The 18,590-nt window shown below is 46.1% G+C and overlaps 1 protein-coding gene and 1 long non-coding RNA gene across 3 annotated transcripts in view; one reads left to right on the top strand and one right to left on the bottom strand.

Annotated features, from left to right (window-relative positions):
* Nucleotides 1–18,590, top strand: part of LOC111767806 (uncharacterized) — a 293,689-nt gene that overhangs the window by 17,518 nt on the left and 257,581 nt on the right. The gene's annotated exons all lie outside the window — the stretch shown is intronic.
* Nucleotides 1–18,590, bottom strand: part of TRPC7 (transient receptor potential cation channel subfamily C member 7) — a 135,253-nt gene that overhangs the window by 17,340 nt on the left and 99,323 nt on the right. For both annotated transcript variants that reach the window (XM_023617656.2, XM_070234280.1), the window contains 2 exons: nt 17,649–17,882; nt 13,549–13,813 (listed from right to left, as the gene is read on the bottom strand). In XM_023617656.2, the coding sequence (XP_023473424.1) occupies nt 13,549–13,813; nt 17,649–17,882 (499 nt within the window). The remainder of the gene's footprint in view (nt 1–13,548; nt 13,814–17,648; nt 17,883–18,590) is intronic.

Raw genomic sequence — 18,590 nt, 5'->3', positions numbered from 1 at the left:
CTGATAACATCCGAATGGTTAAGTACAGTTCTTTCAGCTTGCATCCAGATTTTTTGGTACGATTATGAGAAAGCACTTTCTTTTTTTTCTTTAACCTTTCAGACTTCCGACACTTACCCACAAATGGCCAGGATTAGCTAGATCTCAAAAAACCCCCAAGCATTTTTTTAAGGGTTGATATTTAATTGACAAGATGTACTAAAATACTAGTACTCATCACGTTGGCTGAAAATTCAACTCTGACTTGCATGAACTTTCAGCTCTGCTGTGAGTGTGGGTGGATGTAGACGTGTGTGTCTAGCCAGCTGTTTGACGCATTCCCTATGCATCCCAGAGGCTGGAAACTAAAAATTGAAGTGAGTTTTTGTTGTCATTACTTGTTTTTGGTTTCTTTTAAAACTGTGAGTTTGGAATATTTAAATAATTTTCATTTTAGTAAGAAAAAATTTAGTTGGGGATTTGGAAGTAAGGACTGGGTATCAAGCTGTTATTTTAGAGTTCCAGCTCCTGACACTATTCTGAGAAAACAGGTTCCTCATGCGAGATGCAGCATCCATTTTGTGTGAAAAAGGTACCCTCAAAGTGTGGGCATGATTAACCGAAGGTGTTGTCTTCCACTAGGAAGTAATCTTTGGTTATCACCCTAGTGGAGGGGAATAGTGGCAGAAAGAATCCAAAACCACTGGATGAGCCCCAAACCCCAAACTGGAAGGAGCCAGAAGGACATAATCTCTGACAGTTGTTCCCTTCCTAGTGAAATCACTGAAAACTGGAGGACACCCTGTCTGAGGGAGGGGCTGGGCAGACAGGTACTGGTCCAGGCTTGTGTTCTTACCACAAACAACCTAAGAAATGGATGATACATGTGGCTGAGAGACGTCCTACAGAAATTCATCTTCCCTCTCTTATCTTGGAGAGCCCCACAAACCTTTGACTGACACAAACAAAGCAAGCAATTATAGAACACATTCAGGGAAAACCTTCTGAATTTTGATTAGAAAAAATGGCCTAGATTCAGCATGTACTTTTTTCTCATTTGCGTCTTGCTATGAATTCGGCCATTAAGTTCTGATTTATCCTTGGTGCCTACACTTAGGCTTTCTATGACAATGCTCTGAAGGAGGCAGAGCTGGTCCATTAAGCAGTACGTGTTCCAGTTAGAGAGTATTTACAGATCCCTAAACCTGTGCCTTAGCCCCTCCCCTACCAGCCTCCCCCTCACCAGCCCACGGCCTCCATGCTTGGAGGCTGATCTGTTCATTTGGTGTCTGGGTTACAGACAATCTTCACACCTATTTCATTTCTATTTTATAGTTTAAGGATTAACTTCTGGACTTGAATTTGGCTATGACCTCTAGGAGAATCTAACTACAAGAGGCCCAGACTCATTGGGATTGGCAGAGTGAAAGGGACCCCTTCCAGAGCAATAGCCCATGGCCCCTGATTGGGCAGGAAGAGGTCTTAGCCAAAGCATGCATTTTTAACAATCTCTTCTTAGTTCTTTAGGGAATGTTTATAGCCCTTGCTTCCTCTTATTATGGGGCAAAATAGGTTGCAGTAGCAAAGACCTTCTTTAAAGAAAAGCTAGGTCTATTGGCTTGAATCATCCCAAATGGCTAGATTCACCATTGGGATTGCTTGGGTCTTTCATTTGTTCCCACCCCTCTTGACATGAGCTAGACTAAGTGAACAGACTAATTTTGTTGTTGTTGTTGTTGTTTCTCAGAGGGGACCTTATGGGCCGAGTTATGCATGATTAGCTGGGCTAAATGGTAAGCAATACAATATTTCATCCATAGCTCAAATCGTGTTACTAAATAAATTCTGAATGGAATTGAAGAGTTCAATGTTAAAAAATTACATGATCAAAAAACTAGAATGAAATATTAGTATTTATATACAATTGGGCAGGGAGAGATTTCAGAAACTAGAAAGGGAAAGACGGAGAGATCTAACCACATAAAACTTTACTTGTATACATCCAAAAGATAATAAGTTAAAATATAAGGCAAAAGACTAAGTGAGAAGAGAATTTCTATTTGCAACACATACAACAGACAATGGATGATGTCTTTCTTACATAAAGAGCTCTTATAAATCAACATGAAAATGACAGATATTCTAGCAGAAAGAAAAAGGGGGAAAAATAGCTTCCATGAAAACTTGATGATTTTTATGGTAACAAGAGCTCCATAATTATCATGATATGCCATGCTAGTGGCGCCTTGTTGTTTAGCATGTAGCAGGAAATAAATGAAACTTGCCCTCACTGCCCTGAGTGAGAAAAGACTTGTGTTCTTACCTTGACCTTGGAAACTTACAATAATATATTCTCAGAGAGAAGGCTAGCCTTGGAAAGGAGCCCATAGTACATTACTAATCCCAAGAGCTTGAGTACCAGAGCTGGCCCCAATGTCTCATGAGGTTATGATGCTCTCTGAGTCATGTATTAATCATCACCCACAACATTCAGGAGCCATGGGACCCCGGGGCATGGAGCAGAAGGGGAGTCACTGTGGAGGTCAGGGCCTGTCTTTCACGAAGAAACTATCTTGGAATTGGCCTAGTTGATATTCACCATGAAGCTGTTTGTCCCATAACAAGCCCCTAGAGTCAACTAGCTGGTCTCAAGGCTGAATTTGAGGTTCCCTACTGAAAGACATGGCGGTCACTGGCTCCACATCCCCCTCCTACCCACTCTGGCTATCTGCAGAGTTTGCCACAGATTCCTGCAACTGTGTCAATCACAGGAAGCTTCACAGAGATAGTTGGAGGAGTAAGAAGAGCAAAGATGCACGCCTGGGTTCAGATCCCAGCTCCACCATGCACTGGCTGTGTGAGTTTGGGCACGTTACAAAACATATTTGAGCCTGCGTTTACTCATCTATCAGTGGGGATAAAGGCACCTTATTATTAAGTTGCTGTGAAGATTAAGTCAGCAACTCATATAAAGTATATAGTAAAAGCCCAATAAATGGTGGCTGTTATTTTTATTTATTTATTTGCCAAATATTCACTGAACTCTGATTATATGCCAGGTACTGTACCAGGTGACGAGGATACGCTGGTGCCCAGAGCTTGTTTCTGTCCTTGTGGAGGTCCCAGTCTAAAGCAAACCCAACAGTGTGAGAGAATGCTGCAAGCCTGTGGGCAAGGTGGCTCTGTTTGCCTTGCATTACCCAGGAACACACACAACCCCGTCAGCTTCTCAGGTGCTTCCACACAAGGCCGAATGGAGTTAGTAATTCAGATGCGTATTGACTTTTCTGAACAAGCCTCATTTTCCCTCCTATCTGCCAAGATCATCACAAACCCTTGATTTCAAGCAAATACTTTCTGATTTCCCCAGCTCATGCTATCTTTTAATATTTGACTCTTGGCCTGCAGTGGAAGGGCCTGAGAAGTTTAGTCAATAGGCCACCCCCGGCATAAGAAGTGCTCCTAATGAAGTGAAAGAGGAAAATGCCCCTGACTGATGCTGAATAGACCTTGATTCACCTCCTCTCACTGGGCGGGAGTGTGTGGGGGGAAGGTTGGGGCTGATCTGTCATACAGAAGGCAGGGATGGGATAATCAGTTCTCTACCGGGTCTGTCTCGCCTGGGGAATGGGACCGTAATAATAGGTTGCCTGAGAGGCAGTTGTGTATGGGTCTCAGAAAACAAACTGATCAACAAGGGGCGGGTTTGGGGCAATTGTTATGAAAATTGCTGCTTCTTCAGAATGCCATGACGCCCTCCCCCCAGTGTCATGGAACTCTGCCCGCCTCTCAACAGTTTTCAGTTACCTACCCAAATCTGCACATAGCAGGCTAAAATTAAGCAGGAGGATGAGCTCCTGAAAGGCTGTTTCTCAAATTCAGAAGACAATAGCTGGTGCTGTGCTAGACGTCTGCTGAAGTGGAAAGAGTGCTCCCATGCCATCCGAGCTGGGATGATGCAAGAAGGTGCTTGGAATATAGAAAGGCCCTGGGAGAGGGCTGCGTTTCTGTAATGCCCAGACTTGGAGGCTGAGAGCAGCTGGACCAGACCTGAGGAAGGTCAGGGGAGAATCAAACGCCCGAGGAAGTCTGAACCTCGCCCCAGCCATGCCCTGCAAGCTTGCGTCCTCTGAATCACCTCTTGGTTTATCTTGGATCCTAAATGAGGAGATTGATTTAGACAACCCAGGAGTAGAGGAATCTGGCCCAAGAATCAATGCCAAGCAACTGGGGTGCACAAAGCCTGTGCATCCCAGATTTATCCTATGGAGGGTCCAACTCTACTCCTGGTAGCCTGGCTGCTACTTGAGGGCAGAGCTGTGTTTTCTTCACTCTTGAAACTGCAAACCTAGTACAGAATCTGGCACACTGAAAGCGCTCAGTAAGTTCAGTGTCCATTGAATGAATCCCTGATGCCCATTTTGACCCCCTGGGCCCTGATCCCAGTGTCCAGGGAGGGCTCTGGTGAAGCAGTCAGAATGCAGGCAAACCTGGATTTGATTGTGAGCTTTTGGCCAAATAACAGCCTCTCTGTACCTCTTTTTTTTCTAGCTATAAAATGGGAAAGCTACAATCTCTACTTCATAGGGTTGTGGTGAGGATTAAATGAGTTAAGAATGCTTGTGAAGTGTATAAAATACTGCCTGGCACGTAACAAATATGCAATAAACATTACTAATTTCATTATTAGTGTTAGCTTTTTTTTTTCTTTCTTAACTGCGATAGGCTCCAGCATCAGGCCTAAAGTCTCGTGTACCCCATAATCAATTCTCAGAATAACTCTTTAAAACTGTAAATCAGCTCTTGTCTCTCTCCTTTAGCGGCTTTCCACAGGCTAACGATTGAATCAATGACCTCTGCACCTCACACTGCCCCGCCGGTTGACCCTGGCTCAGGGCCCTGTGCCCTGGCCCCTCTCATCCTCTCTTCCCTCTGCCTGGAACGCTTCAGCTTCACCGTCACACGCTCTGGTAGGCCTTCTGTGACCACCTGTCTGAAGGAGTCCTTCCTCTAATTACTCTTTTGAACAGCATTTTTATTTCCTTCCTAGTTCTCAGCACTTAATCTATAATGATCTTACCTGTTTATTTATTTTTATTTCTTTTCCCTCTTTTCCCATTCATGGAGGAATGTGACCTCCACGAGGGCAGTTCCTGCTGACTGGCTCACTGCTCTGTCATCAGTGCCCAGACAATGCCCGGCTCAGTGTAGGAACTCAGTCAACAATTTTTGTCAATGAATGATTGAATGCTGGGAAACTGAGGCACGAGGTGATTTGGTCTTAGCCAGCTTGCTTTGGACCTGCCTAAGAACTGCCCCTTCTGATAATATCTCTAGAGCTAACCCCTGACAGTCCAGTTTCCTGTCACTCTGTCACTTTGAGGAATGACAGTTTAAACGTTATTTCTATTCTATAATAAAAAGGCCAGGATTTTTTCCCTTTAAGATGGCTATACTCTGTCTGAGAACAAGACGGAGGACTTGAGGGGAATGCCTGAAAAGACGCCACCCAAAAGAGCACATTTTCTGTGTCATCGAGTCTTTTCCCTCAGAACTTTGTGGGCTCTCAGCCTGTTCCCGAAGCTCAAAGGCATCAGGCTTTTAAAATTTCATGTCACGGATAAACATGAGGAGAGGGTATAAATAAACATCATATGATAGTACAACGTCTGCTGTAACAGGCATAATCATTCTTCTAAAGTAGCCCAGGAAAAGATCTATATTTTTATCACTTATTCGAGAGTTATGCAAAGATGAGAACTTCAATTACACCCAAACTATTTTTTTGACACGTAAGGTCATTTCCAGATGCCTAGCCTCTCTGAGCTTGACCTGGGCCCCACCATTGGCCACTGCTCCCTTCTCCATCAAGTCTCAGAACCTCTCTGTGCTAGTTTCTCCACAAGAAAATGGGCCTAATAAGCTCTCTCATTCTCCCAAACCCTTATGCCTAATTTGAATTTATAAGATGAAAGGCAAGATTATAACTTCAAAAATATAATAAAGTGTGATGATGACACTTCTGTATCAGAGATGCCCATCTTTCAACACTGACCCGGGATCCTGGGAGAATCTGTCCTTTGTAAGGCCCAGAAGGCCGATTCCATTCCATGTTCCCACCTGCACACACATTCACCGTGCTGTGCACGAAGAACGTGGCGGTAGGCCACGGTCCTGTGATGCCACATTATGACCTTTCCCTAGTTTCTCTTCGCTGGCCATTGGTTATGGTGAGTCTCACAAAGGCAGATAATGTGATCCAGACACTGTAATCTCAGCTACCCGAGCAGGACCTCCTCTGCAGCCTGATCCTTCTTGCAGGGATGGCCCTTTGCTGTGAGGAGGCCCCTCTGGCTCATCGCTCCCTTCTGGACGTCTCAGGGCCTATACGGCTCATCTGACTGTCTCCCTCTTTGCCCTTCCTTGGGCCAGGGAAGTCTCAGGCTCTTATCTTCTGTTTGCAAAGCACAATACAGCATTTTTAGCTAAAGAGCCCATTTTACCCCTTCAGCAAAGCTCTGCTTGGCCCTTGGTGCTGAGCGTGGGGCCCTCCTTCTCAAGGCCCAACTGCTCCTCCAGGCCCTTAGGGCACGGACTTCTGCCAAGTTACTGAGTGTTCACCAGATCTGAGTGCCTGCCTTCAGCTCTGCTGGGTATGGGTCCTGGGGAAGGTCAAAGCCCCTATCCCTTTCCTGAATCACCAGGGAACTTGCCTTCCTCCCAATCGTACTCTCTTTGGCTCTCTCCCCCAAATGTTTGTAGGGCATTCCCAGTGTCAAAACTCAAGAACACCTCCCACCACATTCAGTCGGTCACCACATCTCATCCATTCTAACCTCCTCAGCACCCTTCTGCATCTCCCGTTCTCCATCCCCACCGCCACTCCCTTTTTTCAGGCTTGCATCGTCTCTCCGCTGGCTTCCTGCCATCGCCTTTATCATAATGGATCTAGCTCAGCTCCCTTTAGAGCTGCCTTTTTTTCAAGTTCCTTTCTTTCAGAACATTTTCTCAATTTGTAAACATGCCCTCATTCCTGTGACTACTTGATTAACATCTGTTTTCCCAACCAGTCTGCAAGTTCCATGAGGGGAGGAACCACGGCTGCATTTGCTCATCGTAAAATCCTCAGCACCAAGCTCAGGCCAAGCTCCGGCCTCCCCTCTCCCTGCTTTCAGCCCAGCCTTCACACAGCTGCCCCAGCACTCTTTCTGGAGGCCGATCTGATCACCTTCCTCCTCTCAAAAAGTCCTTAGCGGGGACTCTAACACCCTATCAGGACTCGTAAAATCCTTCACTGTCTGGCTCCTGCTGGATTGTCTGATTTAGTCATCTGCCATTTCCCCAAACTCTTGCCTACTTTTTTTTTTTTTAACAAAAGCTTATTCTTAAATGTACAACAGGTTCCAAGACAACACTTCATTTTAGCTATAGGTGGAAACAGATGTTATGGCAGGGAATCCAGATGTTTAAATAGGAAGGGAATTAAGGATCGCCATTGCCTCAGGCACAAGGAGCAGCTTACTTTTTGGCAGATTTCTCAGTTTTCCACCTGTCACATGGGGCCCTTCCCCATGGCCTTCACTTTCAGCTCCTCGAATTTCTTCTTTTTCTTTCTGCTTGAATGCCTTCTCTCAGCCATCTGCTTGGCTTCTTCCTTGGGCTGCTTCAGGGGCTCCTTCTTGCCACTTTCACTGCCTGGCATAGCACTTGCCGCCCCTTCCTCAGACCCTGCCACCGGAAGTGGCTTTGTTGTCGTTGTTGTTGAGAAAATTATTCGTGGTTTTATGTATCATGAGGCATTGAAACAATCTGAATAAATCAGTATCTGGGCAGTAAGGCAGCTGCTTTCTCCTTCATTTTAAAAAAAATGCCCCGTTCCTTTGCACGGGTTGGAATGCCCTTCTAGTCATCCTCCAAGACCCTCTGTGTAGGGTCACCTCCTCCATGAAGCCTTCCCTGATCCTGCCAGGCAGAGTTCAGTGTTTCCTCCTCCCTGTGCTGCCCAAGCACCCTGTGATGATGATCACAAGGTCTAACAGCTGATGCTTTTATTTTTTTCTGAATCTGCTCCTTTTTTATGAGTTCCTCAGGGATGGGAGGATTGTCTTAGTAATCTCTATGACTCCAGGGCCTAACACAGAACTTGGCATGGAGTGGCTGCTCCATAATGTTTGTCACATGAATGAGCATGCTTTGGAATAGAAATTGGCTATACTGAGGGGACAATCACAGGCTGCTTATTTAGAGCTGAGATGTGTAGAATCACAAGGTTTTCAAAGATAATCAAAATCTGAATTTAGTAAGCTGTTCTTCAGAGTTTGGAGCCACGGGAATGTGACCCAACTTGCACAGATGCTCCCCCTCCCCCTCAGAGCATAGGCCCTGGTGCAGGAGTGGGGGTCCCACTCTGGGCATTTCAGGTCAAAAGGCGAAGGATGGGCTTGGAATCCTAGAGATCTGGGTTCAAATTCTCTTTTTGCCTGTGTGATCTTGGGCAAGTCCAGTATCTCTCTGAGCCTCAGTTTCCTGGTGGTAGTATCTGTGTCACTCCATTGTTGTGTGGATTCAATGAGGGAGCAGATTGTGAGTTCATCAGGAGTTCCACAACAGGGAGGTGCAGCAATCCTGCGGTGGAGGGGGGGGGAGGTATGTGTGGGTAGAGTCTCAGGGACCCTTTCCCTCAGCCCCAGTGCCCCCAGGTTCACTGGATGGAGGAGCTGGCTTTTCTGTGGCCCCGTCGAGCTGGGTGGAGCTGAATCAGCGTGTCCTGCCCCCGGTGGGCATAAGAATCTCTGTCCATAGAGTGTGAAAATTTCCCATAACTGTCTTGGAAAAACAGAAGCTTCTAATTTTGCCTAGCACTGCTGAAGCGCCTCCCATTAAAATGATTCCTGGGGAGACAGAATAACCTTAGGAGAGGTACTATTTTTGATTAGAAAAGGCTCAACCTAGCTGTGCTATGAAGCTGATTCCACAACAGCCTGTAGAAAAGATTGTCTGGGGTCATCTTTAGAGGGTGAGGGCCCACATTTAATCTCCAAACAGAGCTATGTGGGGGAGGCCAAGTTCACCCAAAGGGGAGACCAGGAGCCCATCACGGGTCATGTTAGAGAGCCCCTCACTTCCCTGCTCTGGGTTACCACATTGTCCCCAGACCATCCCTTTCTTCTCTGTGAACCTGTACCAGCCTGGTCACCAATCAGAGTATAGGGAAAGCCACTCTTTCTGTGCATTCTCACCCGGCTGTGTTTCATCAGTGAGCCACGGACTCTTTGTCTGTCTTTTTCTAACACTGTAACCAGAGTGCTGGGACCCCAGGGTTTCCGTACAATCTCTAAGCAGAAAGTCTTTGCTTTATGGAATATGTGCATTTCAGCAAAGTTGGCTACAAAACAAACCTCTAAAAAGCAAATCCTATTTGTCTACTGACTTCCATGATAAAATCAGCTATGTTCCCCAAAGAACAAAATTCCTAATGGAATTTCTAGTCGGAATTGAGAACTTTTCTGAAAGCCTGTCTTAAAGGAAGAGCATTCTCAGGCGATTTTCTCTCCACTTGCTCACGCCCGTCTTGGGAAACTTTGATTTTGTACTCTGAGAGCATAAAACTTGTCGGAACACCTTTCTCTTCCTCCCCTCTGGTCATCTGCCATTTCTAATAGAAGTGGCTGGGAGATAATGGGCTGCCAGCAGGTGAACTATCTGTCATGCCCAGACAGCCGGGCTCACCAGCCAACGACCCATGCACACACCTCCCTGCGCCTCCCTCAGGCCAGCCCCTGACACAGAGGCGGCTGTGAAAAATAACCCAGACCTCTGAGAAAACCGTTGGTTCTGAAGGAGAAGGAGGCTGAAAAGTTGGGAACTGCTTATAGGATCTGACTCCAGAGCTCGCTCCCTGGTGGATCTGGGGAACTCTTCTTGCTTGTGCTTATTAAAAAACACCCCTCCTGCACATGACCTAAAATTCTACCAATAACATACTCACTTGGGTTAACAAGTCCTTCTTTCTTGAAATGCACACAGCTGAGTGTGGGTTCCATCTCCCCATCTGAGTAATGCTGAGGTTGGACAAGAGCAGCATTTCTCACCGTGTGGTCCTAAGACCACCTGTATCAGAATCCCTACTGCCCCATCTGCTTGTTAATGCAGATTTCTAGGCCCTACTTGGAGCCACTTTAATTAGCCTTTCTAAGGGGTGAGGCCTGGAAGTCCCAAGTTTTACCATCTCCCAGATGCTTCAGGTGGGGTTCTCAACCCCACCAGAGATCCACTGATCTCAATTAAGACTGTTCATACTATGTGTTTATTCAGACCACAGGCAGAATTAATTCTATCTATTTTCGTCTAACCCCCTCACTGAGGTCTGCTGGATGGAGGGAACAGGAATTTGGGGGTGGGGAGGGAGGTACGTGAATCTGGAACTGGAACACACTGGAGGATAGTGCAGGGCTTGGCTGAGGGTTGAGGGTCTCTGGTTGGTAGAGAAACCTTTTGTTTTGTCCCAAGATATCTCTACTCCTCCCATTTGGGACACAACTATAACTTGGTGGGATTCAGGTGGGACAGGCTTTTGTGAGCTGGCCTGGGACTGTACCCCTAGGGTGAACAGGGCTCTTATGAGAAGCTCTCTGTTGGGTCCTAACAGCTGACTTTCAAAGTGGACTCCTGAGTAGACTTTAGGGACCCGAGCTGACTTGAACATGGCAGGGATGGGGTTGAGGGGTGAACGAGGGGGAGGGTACCTGCGGTGTGCTCTGGCCCAAATTCCCTTCTGTAGGATTGAATCTTCCAACTCCACAGAAACAGATGAGAGGACCCATCTTACCCTAGAAGCTCAAAATTCCACAGAGAGAAGGCCCCCTGTGGGTGGACCAAAGGGAGGATCCCCAGCTGGGCAGAGCAGCCTGAGCATGAGCTGCTCAGAGCAGATGTCCACCTGAGAGTGGTCATTTAGCTTTATTAGCAGTGGAGCTGGCGCTCAGAATAGCTCTGAGTCTCCTAAACCACGAGTCTCATTTATCCTAACACGGCTTTTTGCTTATCAAAGAAGATCTCTTGGTGACATGCTCCAGAGAGCAGTCAAAGGGTAAGACATGACATTTACAGGAATCCATTCTTTCCTATCCACTTCGCTGCTCTATCGACTGTTTTCCTGTTCAATCAAATCCTATTCACAGCTGCACAGCCCATTTTAGGAGCCGCCGAGGTGATAATGTCCTGTTGTTTCTTCACTGTGCTTGCTGCCACTGGACCTTTTCTTCCCTTCCCCATCCAAGAGGGCCTGAGGTCCTCTTTGGTTGAGTCCCTCATGTCTAGAGAGGCTCCATCCAGTTCCTGGGACACGGGACAAGCCAATTGCTTTGCCCCTTTCTCCTGCTTTCACCATTTCCCATGACTTTTCCTGATAGTAAAGACTCCCTCTATAGATTGGCTGTGCTGCATCCAGCTGAGAATTGTGGCCAGGCCAGCCCTGCTCTTAAGTCACGGCCTTTCTCATTTTCCCATGTGTCATGGCACTGACCTTCTGAGGAAGTGTGGGCCGTTGTACAGGTTCCCTGTAAGGGGAAGGAAGGGGCATTGCCCAGGACACCAAGGGCGTTGAAATGAGACAGAAGTTCATATGGTCAGATTCCCAGTCTATTGCTTACCCTCCTGCCTTGAATCTGGCTGTTTCTCCTGTCCATTCCTTCATTCTTATTTATGAAGCATTTAGTGAGGATACTGTGTACAAGGCATTGTGCTAGACTGGAAACACAGGAGGGATGTCGGGGCCTGGCTACAGAGGGTGAGAGCCTCTGTTTATTGACTGACATCTTGACTGTTGTTCAATAACAATGCAGCCTGCACCAAGCAGATACGTTTGGCTTTGCCTCCAGCAGATCAGGAGCAAATTCGCTCTTGGGGCATTCAAGCTTATTTCCTTCCTTCAACAGTTAATCACTGCATACTGGAGTGATATAAAGCATTCTGACTGATTCACTGCTGCGCTTGACCTGGTGATTCCTCCAGAAGAAGGGTGAAGTGAGGCCCTGCTGTAATCGCCCAGGGAATCGCTCAGGGAACCTGTGTAGTTGAGGCTGAGTCCTTTTAACTGGCTGGAAAATAATCTCCAGGCCACTCAGGGTGCTCAGCCCAGCTGATCCCAGCTGCTATACTTGTGGCTGGAGATCTGCCTGTCCTTTCCTCAAGGTTCTGAGCAGGAGCTTGGCGAAGGCAGGAAGTTCTGGGACAGGGTGGGCCTGGGGAAGGACCTAGACTGGAAAGACGTCTATGCTTCGGGCACCTTACATAACAACCTCATTTATTCATGATGATACTTAGGAACAAGGTGGGAAGTCATTTCCATTTTACAGGCAAGGACACAGAGGCTCAGATAAATCAAGTGACTTGGCATAAAGTCATCAGCCAGTAAATGCCTGTGCCAGGATGCAAACCCAGGTGTGCCTGACTCTTCCACGTGACCACTGCTCAGTGCTACTGACGGCCCTCCAAGAGACTGTCTGGCAGGCCCCCACAGAGAGGTGGAGCTCTGGGTGGTGGACACAGGCTCAGTGAGCGCCAACACTACCTCCACAGGGGAGGCCGTGGCATTGTCTTGCTCTGGCTGCAGCAGCTATTCTGGGTCCCAATGTCAGTCCGGCTGACAGTGCCTCACGCTCATGCACACGCCTCTTGTCTCCCTTGCCTGGACCCTCTCTGCTGCTGCTGAGGCACACGATGCTGCAGGACTTTCTCGGTGCCCATGCACAGATGCTGGCTTGCCCAGCCAGGCACGGAGAGCTGCTGGCCTGTACCTACTCGCACACCTACCACTCACGCTGTGTGGATACGGCTTCCCCAGGAGCTGCCCTGGATGTACAGGCGAGTTAATGTCTTGTGGAGTGAATTTGACTAACGAAAGGCAACAGATGAAAGGATCAGGCTGATAAGTTCTCTATTTCTCATTCTGAGGTATGGTGTTTCTATATAATCTTCTCAGAGAAGTCTGTCATGACCAAGTGTATATTCTAGGGGATGGTGGCCAGGTCAGCAACCTGAATGTGCTTTCCCTCTTCCCATGCTTCACTTTCCTTTCTCCTTCAGTACTATTTCATTTGGATTGCAATTCCCTTGCTCCAATAAAATGCTGGCATGCAAGATTTGCCCAGGGTTCTGTTTTCTAGATAACACAGGCTAAGACAGTAACAATAGCAAAAATAATAATTCCTTCCATTTATTGAGAGTTTACTGTGTGGCAGCTGTATTATCTCACTGAATCCTCATACTATCCCTATGAAGCAGGTACTGTTATTATCTTCATTTTAAAGATGGGGAAACAGTCTCAGAGAAGTTAAGGAACATGCCCATGGCCACACAGCATATAAGTGGCAAAGTGAGGATTTAATCCAGCTCTTCTGTTCTTCCAACTCCTGAACTGACCTCTAAGCCACCCTTGAATAAAGTTGCCTTTAACCTTTAGAAATACCAAGGACCACTGTGTCTCTTCAAGGAGCCATCTGCAAGAGACTCCCAAGGGTCCCCGGGAAACCCACAGAGCCCCTCAGGGGAGAGTGCTGGGATACTCACGTTGTAAATGCTGGGTTGTACTTTGCACCTCGGTAGTAGGAGTACAGATTGAACATTCCAATCATGAAGGCCACAAATACCATGATGAAAATGACCATGAACTTGAAAATATCTTTCACGGTTCTCCCCAGGGAGATCTGCAGGGGCCCAAAGCTCTCGTTGGCTGGCAGGATGTACGCGATGCGAGAGAAGCTCAGCACGACAGCTATCGCATACAGCCCTTCTGATATGATCTGAGGATCTGAAGGCCACCACTTGTCCCTGGCTAAAAGAAAACAGTCTGGGTTACTCACTGGGGGACGGGATCTGCTCTGGAAGAGAAACCAGTTAGGCATCTTTAGAGGTCTCTAACCTCATCACTTGCTATTCCTGCCCTTGTCTTTTAATTAATCCCAATACCTGAAGGTGCCACCCACCCTCTTGGAACGTGCTGGCCCATCTGCCTGGAAGTACCCTTCCCTCACTTCAAGGTCTGCTTCATTCCCAATCATCCTTTAAGACACTGCACAGCTGTCATCTCTTTCAGGAAGCCTTCTATGACGCCCATGGGCTGGGACAGGTTTCCCACTCCCCTCTCTGCTCCCACAGTATCCTCTGAACCCCTTAGTCATGGAACTTACCATGCTGCTTGCTAGTCTGTCCTCCTTGCCAGTGTTTGAGCTCCACAAGCAGGGGGTGTCCCATTTGCTGGGAAGCACCATGAGGAGGTAGTGGGGAGGAGCATGGACTTGGAGTTAGACAGAATTGAAGTTGAAAATGGCCTTTCTACTCACTGGCTGTGTGATGCTGAGCAAGCCAATTAACTTTTTTGAGCCTCATTTTCCCCATCTGTAGATTGGGGATAATATCATCAACCTCACAGAGCTGTAGTGAGGAGGACATGAAAGCATACGTGTAATGTGCTTAGAATGGGGTCTGGCAGATACACAGCAGGTGCTGATAAATGCTTGTTAAATGATCAAATGAAATCCTAACCACAAGTTTAAACTCGCCACAAATCAGAACAAATGAGTTCACATGAGGTTCAGGAATCTGAAGGCTCTTGCCTGAGAAAATGCTCTTGGGTTTTGTTCCTCAGGCAGTGTGTTTCTGGGAGAGTTGCTCCCCGGTTGAACTAAGGACCCCAAAGTGGCGACCAGTCATTCAGGTTTGCTATGACAGCCTTGTTCCAGGTGGCAAGAGTCCTGGGACCTGTCCTGGGTTGGAGAGATTTTGCTTGTGGTCACTGGTGAGGTCTGAGCTGTCTTGGGGTTATGCCTACAGCACAGCAAATCTGTAAGGTGTTCCTATTGCAGTTCTAACGGTACAAGGAGCAGCATCTCTTACTAAGCTGCCTACTATGTGGCAGAACATATATGATTCTCAAGCCAGGGTATCACCTTCCTCCTGAGGAAGTGTGTGTGGGTGTCTGCAGTTGTCACAATGACAGGGTAGGAGTATTACCGGGATGTTAATATCCTGCAATGCTCCAGACAGACCTGTATCATGAAAATTGCTCTGCTGAATAAGCCAATAGTGTCCCTGTTGAGAAATGCTAAGTGAAACTTAAATTGAGAAACATTGAGAAACCTAAATTAGCCCTTACACTTACATTAGCTGTAATTTTCACAACAGCCCTGTAGAGTAGATACTATTATTGCCATTTTTAAGATTGGATTTGGGGTATGGGGTCCTTTTCAGAGCCACATAAATGCAGATAGTAAGAATATTACATAGCAATTCTTGGCACCCCAAGGGAGATGGAAAAGGAAGAATTTTGTTCTTTATTTTCAAACCTAGACTCTGCTAAACAATTACAATAATAAAGAGCAGTAAGAAACCTTTAGTAAAGGAAGCAAGGTCTCTATTTGCCACAAAGCTTCACATAGTGCATTTTAAATTACATTTGGAAATATAACAAAATTATAGACTCTATGTTCTCATCAAGATCATAACTCGTCCACAAAAGACAAGTAAGGAGAACAAATTATGTTTTTCCAATATATCTGTCGCCCTCCATGGATAAATAACACATTTGGATAACATGAAATAAAACTTGCCTTCTTCAAACAGACACCAAAAAGGAATTTCTCTTTTATGCCCCCTATAATTTACCATTTTAAACCTCAGCTGTAATGATAAAAGCTACTCCTATAATCTAGTAAGATAGATTTAGCTGTTGTCAGACCCTGGTGACCAGGTCAGAACTTTTAGTGAAAAATATTCTACTTGGACTGGCTTGTAAGAGTTATGATGGATGTAAAGGCAAATAGGACTGTGATGATTCAGACAAAGGGATTTTCTTCTTCTTGGAGCTCTTTCCATGAGAAAAATTGCCCCATCACAACCTGAAAAATTGGGATCTGCCTACTTTGGTGCTGTAGAGGTTGGAAGGTACCATTGCCTGGCTGGCCACAAGAGGGCTCTCTTCTCCCGCAACTAGAGCACAAATGAACACAGAGATCCCAAAGATTTCCAAGGGCACATGGTGATCCATAAAAGCAAGGGCAACAATGTGCAATACTTTGGGAGGAGTGAGACCTTACTATAATCCATAAAAGGAACAGAAGTCACAAGTGGACAATGCTGCAGCCTGAATCATGGCATTAAGAAAGGTATCCAACATAATATCAAGATTCTCTCGTCTTTCATTGACAAACGCTGAGCAGCACAGAGGGGAAAATATAGAAGCTCATTTTGCTTTTAAAAAGTCTGAATTTGCTAAACCCACAAATGAAGAGTGGGTCATTTGTAATACTATAAGACTCTCCATTTCTCAATGGGTGTCTCTCTACCACATTTACTGTAACATAATCTGCATAACACAATCTACATTAAATATGGGCAGGAACTCAACTTTTGTGTTAAATAGGCAACCCTCTGCAGATCATTGCACCTGACCATGAAGATTCTGAGGTCAGAGGAGCCCTGTGGCTTCACGTATCAGGTACATTTGACACTCAAATCCTTCATGCTATAGCAGCTGCCATTAACGAATGCCTATTAAGTGTCCAAGTAGTTTACTGGTAACAATAACAAATATCTACTGTTTCTTCTCCCCACTCATCTTTCTCTTTTAGTACACAAAGTACAGTGGTTGAGCAAGAGAGTAACTCAAGACGTAGTAGTCATACTAACTGTTACCATTTAGCAGGCATTTAATATTTTCACAGCATGGTGCAAAATTCTTCATAGGCACTATCTTATTTAATCCTCAAAACACACTTTCTGACGTAAGTAGTACCCTGGTTCTACATATGAGAAAATGGAGGCTCAGAAGAGTTAAGTAAACAAGGTCTCACAGAGAGCTACAGAAGTAGGATTTGAATCCGGGTCTCTCTGACTGCAAAGTCTGGGAACATAAGCACTGTGCCATTCTGCACGGTTTTCAGTTCACATTGGGCCAGGAGCCCTTGCTATTGACGGCATTCCTCTTTTTCTGAGAACATTGTGAGCCCTGCCGTGAAAACTTGTTTCTTTGTCTATAAAATAGGGACAAAGAAGATCCTTTTTGCAGGGCTCTTGCAAGGATTGCAGTTTCCGGTGCAAAAATGTCTATATGGTTCCCGGCACCTAGGAGGTCCTCGATGAATGAATGCTGTAACTCTTATTTATCCTAAAATTTCAGTCTACTACCTCACGCTGTATGGTCTTGTGGTGTGAAAGAGTTAAGGCATCTCCTAAGAACCTATCTTGCCACATGAAAAGAACTTTTGAACTGGGAAAGTAGGATTTATCTTTGCACAAAACACAGGCATCCAATACAGAAACAAAATTTTTCCATATATACATTTGCCCTTAGTGCTCCTAGATCCATATCAGAAAGGAGATTTTTCTTTAAAAAAAATTCCGTAGAAAGGTTCCAAGAGCCCTTCCAAAACAAACCCACCCTTCACAACACAAAAAAGTTTATTTCTTCTAGTCACTAGTCCCACTTTCTGTTCAGCTGATTGTACTGCAGGGAGCAGGACATTTGCGGACTGGTGTCTGCAGCGGCAGTAGAGACGACCAAAGCTGGCCACGTTACAAACCCCCCAGCTATGGGACCAACCATGCCGAACCCATGGCCACGCCCCGGAAGCGCGTGGGGCAGACCATATGCGGAGTACCTTCTGACTTACCGTAGGTGAAGTACGCCACTTCCGGCGGAAGCGAGACGTTGTGCAGCGAGTCGTCTTGCACGTGCTGGTTCACGTAGAGCTGGGCCTCGCTGGCCTTCAGGAAGGCCATGAACCTCGCGGTGAAGGAGGCCACGAAGATGGAGAGCATCCCGAAGTCCAGCAGGTTCCACAGGTGCAGCACGTACTCCCGCGGGCCCTCCTCCCAGATTTCCTTGCATTCAGACCAAATCATTCCTGTGGGCGAGGGAGAAGGTAAGGCTCATTTTTCACTTCCCTTGGCGTTTGTGACCACAGAGGGCACGAAGGGAAGAAGGGTACAAGTGTAAATGTAAAGTCTTTGGAGCTGAGAACGTTGATAGCCAGCAGCAAACGGAAACGTGTCTTCAGAGGCAGATTTAGAATCAGGAAATCCTCAGACTGCGAGATGGGTCACCTGTCCCTCTGCTTACAGATAAATCATCTCCAGAAGTGAGGAGAGAGTTCTCATCCGTTGATAAGTTCTGACAGGCAATACGGGAGAAATATATGGCTAACATTTGTACATTTTAACTGGCAAGTCTTAAGGAATCATCTAGTTCTAAATGAAATATAAGGAAACCGAGGCCCAGGAATGGGGGGCTTTCTGAAGGTTCCACGTATGACCTAGAACCCAGTTCTCCTGACTCCCGGATTAGAATGTTCTCCTGTGTATTTCTGTGACTGTTTCAGTGAGCATTAATTTTGGGATATTTTTTCTTACTCTTTTATAACTCATTGGATTTTAAAGACATTTGTCCTCGTTGTTACAAATTAAGCAGTGTAGAAGTATGTAAACAAAATGTTACTAGTTCACCCACCACACCTCTAAGCCAACCTTGTGAGGTAGCCTAGACTAGCAATTTAGTGTCTCCTTCTACACCTGCACTGTTCGACATGGTAGCCGCTCATCACATGTGGATATTG

The sequence above is a fragment of the Equus caballus genome, chromosome 14, assembly GCF_041296265.1.
Source record: "Equus caballus isolate H_3958 breed thoroughbred chromosome 14, TB-T2T, whole genome shotgun sequence".
In the NCBI taxonomy this organism is placed as follows: domain Eukaryota; kingdom Metazoa; phylum Chordata; class Mammalia; order Perissodactyla; family Equidae; genus Equus; species Equus caballus.
This window is presented reverse-complemented; position numbering and strand designations above follow the sequence as displayed.